General features: G+C 42.3%; 1 protein-coding gene across 1 annotated transcript; it reads right to left on the reverse strand.

Annotated features, from left to right (window-relative positions):
• Window positions 1-274: 274 nt before the first annotated feature.
• On the reverse strand, window positions 275-5,582 carry LOC108804010 (fucolectin-like). Its single transcript, XM_018575780.1, has 3 exons — window positions 5,525-5,582; window positions 4,750-5,050; window positions 275-437 (listed from the first exon to the last, which is right to left on the reverse strand). The coding sequence occupies exons 1-3, from the start codon at window positions 5,580-5,582 to the stop codon at window positions 275-277; spliced, it is 522 nt and encodes a 173-aa protein (XP_018431282.1).
• Between the last annotated feature and the right edge of the window lie 1,325 nt (window positions 5,583-6,907).

Here is a 6,907-nt window from a genome sequence, read left to right on the forward strand (position 1 = left end):
GAACCATTTAAAGCCAATTACACCCTTAAAATCACTAATATACAGTATATATAATTATCTTCCGCAGTTCCACTCAACATCATCTGCTGACCTTTGTCACACACCAATGAATAAAGTTTTCTTTCTTTATTGAACCATAATGAACGTAGACTCACCATCGACAAAATGCTTGAATGAAAATGTTTAATGTCAGTTTTGAATAATCACACTTTCTGTTTATAAAACTGACTCAATAAAACAGCAAATTATTACTTTTATTACTGTCGGTGGAACTTTATTTGAGGCTGCTGTATACATAATCACCGAAGACCTGAACTTCACACAGCTGAAGGAATTCGGATTTTCCTCGTAAAATGATATTGACGAAGCGACCAACCATGCCATCACACCTGAAGGTCTGTGTTCCTCCAGTGGGAATTGAAGTCACTGTTGCACACCTGTGTAAATGATATCGTTGTTACTTTATCATTCTTGATAATAAAAATATCATTTTATAGGATGGCCTTAAAGGATAAGAAGGGCCTAATATGGGAGAAGGGAGAGGAGGAGGACATTAGATGGCCTTATAAGGATAAGAAGTACTCAATGTCGCCCGAAGAAGGAGAAAGAGGTAATTAGGAGGTCCTAAAGGAAAAGAAGGGCCCAATGTGGCAGAAGGGGAAGGAGGTGGTCATTAGATGGCCTTATAAGGATAAGAAGGGCCCAATGTGGCAGAAGGGGAAGGAGGAGGTCATTAGATGGCCTTATAAGGATAAGAAGTACTCAATGTCGCCCGAGGAAGGAGAAAGAGGTAATTAGGAGGTCCTAAAGGATAAGAAGGGCCCGATGTGGCAGAAGGGGAAGGAGGAGGTCATTAGATGGCCTTATAAGGATAAGAAGGGCCCAATGTGGCAGAAGGGGAAGGAGGAGGTCATTAGATGGCCTTATAAGGATAAGAAGGACTCAATGTAGCCCGAAGAAGGAGAAAGAGGTAATTAGATGGTCCTAAAGGATTAGAAGGGCACAATGTGGCAGAAGGGGAAGGAGGAGGTCATTAGATGGCCTTATAAGGATAAGAAGGACCCAATGTGGCAGAAGGGGAAGGAGGAGGTAATTAGGTGGACCTAAAGGATAAGAAGGGCTCAATATGGGAGAAGGGGATGGAGAAGTTCATTAGAAGGCCTTAAAGGATAAGAAGAACTCAAAGTGGCAAAAGTGGGAGGAGGAAGTCATTTGATGGCCTTAAAAGATGAGAAGGTCCCAATGTGGGAAAAGCCAGTATAGTTGATGTTCTCTAGAAGTACATATAGCAGGCAGGAGGTGGGGCAGTAACACTGGGTCAGCAGAATTGTTCCGAAAACTGTTGTCATCCTTAATAATAATGGAATAATACCTATGTGACCCATACCCATTTGTTATCATAAACTGGAGAGTCATCCTCCTTAATCCCAGCAGACAGGGAAGATCTAAAGCTATAAAAGTAGCCAACAACTAGTAGAAGTGATTTGTTAATTTGTGACAAAGACCAATGTGTGACTTGTTCCTGCTTGGCACTGGTCTAATGAATCATGGAATTGAATACAGAAGGTCTACCACTGTGACTGAGCTTTCAATCACCAAACATGCTGAATAAAAAGTAAACACTGGAGGAAATCATAAATTATGCTAATGAACATTAGGAACTTCCTGTTTCCTGTCGAGTACATTGGAGGGTTCTTGCACACATTCGGCTTTACTCCCTTTACACCAACTTTATTCCCTCAGCTCTCCTCATTCCACCGTTCTTGGCCCTTCTACTCATTCTTACACTTCTGATCTCACGCACTGTCATCCTAAAGCTATACTCCACTGTGCTCCTTGTCTCTGACTGGTTTCCATCAAAGTGTCTCTGCTCCTGTACTCTGTGGCCATTCTTCCTTGCTCTCCTCCTATGGTTTACTCACTCTGCTAAGCTGTTCCTGTTTGCAATATGCCCCACACTGTTCCATAATTGTTTAGCACGTATCTCCTAAATTTCCAACCCTTTCTCTCTCTTCAAGCTTCCATTAAAATCCCTGTTTGTTCTGTCCACCTTCTGTGCACCCCCTCCATCACATACTTTGCATAAGCCTTAACTCTCAAGACCAGATCCTCGTTATTCTAGGCCCCTACATTCTGGTATTACATTTTTACCAAGCCCACCTCAAAAACATTGGCTCTTGTTCCCCTGCCCCTTTCCTTGTCGCCTCTCAATCCTGCCCCACCATTATCTTCTATGCTCTCCCCATCCACCACCACCTCCAAATGCCACCCCACCTTCAACTTCCAACCTCTCCCCTTCTACCAACACCTCCCAATCCTACCCAACCATAAACTCCTGTCTGCACCCCTTCCACCATTACCTCCCCGTCCTCAGATCCTGCTTCTTCCCTATTAAATAACTGTGCACTCCGTATAAGATCAAAGCACTATTTTTGAGAAAATGTATTCTGTGTCTGAGAAACATCTGCCCTGCAGTTCCTGTGCTCGCCTGTGGGTGTCTCCCAGCTGCCAGCACTTAGCCATCACCTGGTGCTTCCTGGGAGGGTATTCAAACCGTCAGGACTATGACTATCCTGAGTCCTGAGCCCTGTTACCTGCTTATGTTCCTGAGTCCTGTTGCCATTGCCTGCTTATAGACTTAAGTCCTGTTACCTGCTTGTAATCCTCTTCCTATTACCTGTTTGTAGTCCTGTTGCCATTACCTGTTTATAGTCCTGTTGCTGTTACCTATTTCCAGACCAAAGTCCTGTTACCTACCTGTACACTGACACTTCGTCCCTTGGATCCCCTGGCCATTCCTGTTATATTTTGAAGGTGTTTGTGGTTCTTTTGGGTTGGTATCACATTATTTATACCTGCTTGCTTTTGGGTGTTTCATTTGGTTTTGCTGGTTACAAATAAACTGTATATAACACATTTGCTTTGTCCGGTGTGGTCATACGTGTTTGGTCTTCCCGTGTGGGTACCTGCATACGGTGTGGGGACACCTGTGCACGGATCCATGACATATACTCAACAATATATCTTTTACAGTTCAGAATTTAAATAAGAGTACAAGTTTACTTTTAGAAATGTTAAGTCATAATGACCCTGAAAGGAGCTGCCATGTTTACTCAGGTTGAGTAATAGTTGAGATTCAGCTCTAAACCCCACACATCAGTAGTTACAATAGAAACACAACCCATGATGCCATTTAAACTTCAACTTCTAAAGCAAAAATACTTTCTTGTGTTATAAGAGGTTTATACCCCAGATAGAGATATGTAATCTGCCCTATACAAAGCAATTACTAAGACGACATCTGTCATCATCCTTCCTTGTATTATAAGAGGTATAGACTCCAGAGAGAGAGAGAGAGAGAGACCTAATCTGCCTCTATACAAAGTATTAGTAAGACCTCATATATCTTCATCCTTCCTTGTATTATAAGAGGTATAGACTCCAGAGAGAGGGACATAATCTGCCTTATGCAAAACATTAGTAAGACCTTATCTGTCTCCATCCTTCCTTGTATTATAGGAGGTATAGACTCCAGAGAGGAGGAAATGTAATCTGCCCTTATACAAAGCATTGGTGAGACCTCATCTGTCTTTATCCTTCCTTGTATTATAAGAGGTATAGACTCCAGAGAGAAGGAGATATAATCTGCCCTATACAAAGCATTGGTAAGACCTCATCTGTCTCCATCCTTCCTTGTATTATAAGAGCTATAGACTCCCAAGAGAAGGAGATTCAATCTGTCCTATACAAGGCATTAGTAAGAACTCATCTTGAATATGCAGTTCTGTTTCAGCCTTCAGTTCACAAAAGGTATGTTGTGGAACTGGAGAGAGTGCAAAGAAGGGCAACTAAACTGATAAGAGGCCATAGAGGAGCCCATCTATGAGGAAAGATTAGATAAACTGAAATTATTCTCTCTTGAGAAGAGGTGACTAAGGGGGAGATATGACCACCATGTATACATATAGTATATAAATGGTCCATATAGTGAACATAGTGCAAAGTTATTCACTTTAAGGTCATTGCAAAGGACAAGGGGGCACTCTTTGCGTCTGGAGAAAAGAAGAGGTTTACCCTTTGCAGATAGAAATACTTCTTCACAGAAATAGCTGTAAAAATGTGAAATGGACTACAACAGGAACTAGTTCTAGCTAGCTCAATTGATTAATTAAATAAAATGCTGGATGTACTGTATTCCTAAATACACAGAATGTGTTTGGATATTAACATAAAGAAGTGACAACACCAGAAACTGTTGATCCATAGAACATGCGATTTCCTTAGGTGATCAGGAAGGATTTTCATTCCCCTGTTTCAGCAAACTGGACCATTCTTTATAGGGTTGTTTGCCTTCCTCTGTATCAGCTGTGGGTATGAGGTTCTGTAGATGTACGCTTATTATTTTTTTCTATTGGTTGAACTCGATGGACTAACAATGCAATCATGTTAAGCGGCAGTTAGAGGCTTATTTAAAAAGCACAGTGGTATGACTCCCCTGCACATTTCTAAATCACAGCAATCTGGTTTAAATGTGCTCTGCGCTGCACCAGCTTTGGGACTCTGATAATAAAATGATTTGGGTACCATTCCATGACCGAGTATTTGTCAGTGAAACGATCAGAGCACTGAAAAGTGAAAAAAGGTAATGAAGGGGTATATACCAGCAGGTACTCAAGTGGATGAAGAGGAGAAAATGAAGGCCTTAGAAGATACAAAGATACAAATTCTGTATATTACACCAAATCTCACCTGGGATTGTCATTTCCGTTGTTGGCCAGAGAGTCTCCAACGAGAATTTCAGCTCCGCTCAGTCTCTCACTACAGCAGTCACCTCTATTGGTGATGGTGATGTAGGCAATTTTATAAGGTCTGAGCAGGTCCACCCTCCACCAAGGAGACAGGTCATTGTGTGTATGTGAGCAGGAGCCGTGGAAGGCGTCCGAGTCCAGGTTCCCATCTATTGCATTTATGGCATTGGTCAGATAACCATTATCTTGGCTCCGGTAGATTGAGGACTGAGTGGCTTGACCCTGGAGGGCAACATTCTCATCTGTTGGGAAGCATTAGAGAGAAGATACAAACATTTTCATTATATAAACATATTCTATTGATCAGTCCACTTCCCTATCTACTGTATGTGAAATGTGTTGGAGGGCATTATAGCACGTCCAGCTATACCAAGAAGCAGTGGTGAGGCACAGTGACATCACCAGCGTCTACTGGAAGTTGGGCCAAGGTACATTTCTTTTCTTTTTTTCTTGCAACAGCTTCATTTTTTTATAGGTATTTGTAGGTAATATGACTTTGTGTAATGGAAGTCTTTCACTAAAGCAGACCTTCTGTTTTCATGGAAGGTCCGCTTAAAACCTCTTTCATTCCAGTCGCACCCATGTGTCTTTTGTGATGACTTTAAAACTCTCCGCAATGGTTTCTGGCTAATACTATATTTTGCTCTACTATGTCTTTTTATCATCATCATCCATCATAATTCAGGTCCTCGGTGGACTTTACCAACAGTCCTTACATGCTGAGGTAACACCACAGACAATCCACAAGATGGTAGCAGCGCGCAGAAACATCATCCTCGCAATCCAGAATCTTTGAAGAGAGATCTGATACATAAACAAAGAAATGAATAAATACATGTATCCCAAAAGAAAATGGTTATATGATAACAGGAGCAAGCAAAAATCATAAACAGGAACAAGCCAAGGTCAGGAGCCGGAGTGGGTAGTAGAATAAGGCAGGTCAGGAACACGGAGATCAGTGTTGTCAGGAACAAGCCAGGGGCAGGAGCCAGAGGAGAACGTCAGCCAGGATCGGGGCATACACGGAATCAGAATATACAGAGCAGCAGGAATGACTGGACTGAGTTGTTTATATAGTGAGTGGGATGACATCATCACTCAGAGATGATGCTCTCCTCCTGTTTTGCCATAAGAGGAAGCCTGGAAGTAGTGAGCAACGTTCCAGAGTGTGCTCAGACAAGGGAGGAATCACAGGTGGGTGGAATGGCAGCCGAGCCAGAATGCTGCAAACCAGTAAAGTCAGGGTGGAACCCTGACACCAATATGCTGTAAAAGACACAGCCACTGCAGAAGGCACACCATGTGTGTGGTATTACAAAACACAAATACATTCATGGTAAATCCCTCTCCTGGTTTTTGTTTTTATTTTTTGGAAAATATGTTTTCTTTTTCCCATTATATGTATTCAATTTACATACCTTACATCTTCTGCTAAGATAATATCCTTTCCCGGACAACGTCCACTCCCCTCCTCCCAGGACCTCCTGCTCTGTAGCCCCCTAATAACCTCCTCCCATGCTCACTTCCATGATCTCTCTAGAGCTGCCTCTCCCATCCTCTGGAACTCCCTACCCCATTCTGTCCGGCTCTCTCCTACTTTGTTTGCCTTTAGGAGATCCCTGATGTTGTATCTCCTCAGAGAAGCCTATCCTACCTCCTCCTAAAAAATCAAACAGTCAACTCCATGAATCCCTCGCAGTTTTTACCATCTGTATCACTTGCCCCTCATGATCAGGGTCCTTCTAACTCTCTTGGATGGAACTGTATTATAGCTGTACTGTCATGCTTCATATTGTAATGCTCTGAGCAAACACTGCGCTATATAAATCCTGTATAATAATAAGATAATGATACGTACGTTCGCTCCTAAATGGGCACCGTTACTACATCTCTCACCAGAAGATACCTACCAGCTTTTACTCAGGGGATGGTCGAATCTACTTACATTCATGACCAACATCACCAAACAACTGTGGCGGAAAGTACAATTTAGGATCATACACAGAGCATATTATGCCCTGAACTTCACACCATCCGCCGCCAAACACCACCTGGACCATTACATAGTTACATAGTATTTGAGGTTCAATAAAGACATT

Source organism: Nanorana parkeri, unplaced genomic scaffold (genome assembly GCF_000935625.1).
Source record: "Nanorana parkeri isolate BGI_ZX_2015 unplaced genomic scaffold, ASM93562v1 scaffold4740, whole genome shotgun sequence".
Lineage (NCBI taxonomy): Eukaryota > Metazoa > Chordata > Amphibia > Anura > Dicroglossidae > Nanorana > Nanorana parkeri.

What these genes read in the sequence shown, in the direction of transcription:
- LOC108804010 (XM_018575780.1), bottom strand. Translation starts at nt 5,582, where the DNA reads ATGATGTTTCTGCGCGCTGCTACCATCTTGTGGATTGTCTGTGGTGTT. An exon ending in CTGTGGTGTTACCTCAGCAT is followed by an intron (nt 5,051 to 5,524) that starts GTAAGGACTGTT and finishes GCTTCCCAACAG; the next exon opens with ATGAGAATGTTGCCCTCCAG. An exon ending in AACGGAAATGACAATCCCAG is followed by an intron (nt 438 to 4,749) that starts GTGAGATTTGGT and finishes TCATTTACACAG; the next exon opens with GTGTGCAACAGTGACTTCAA.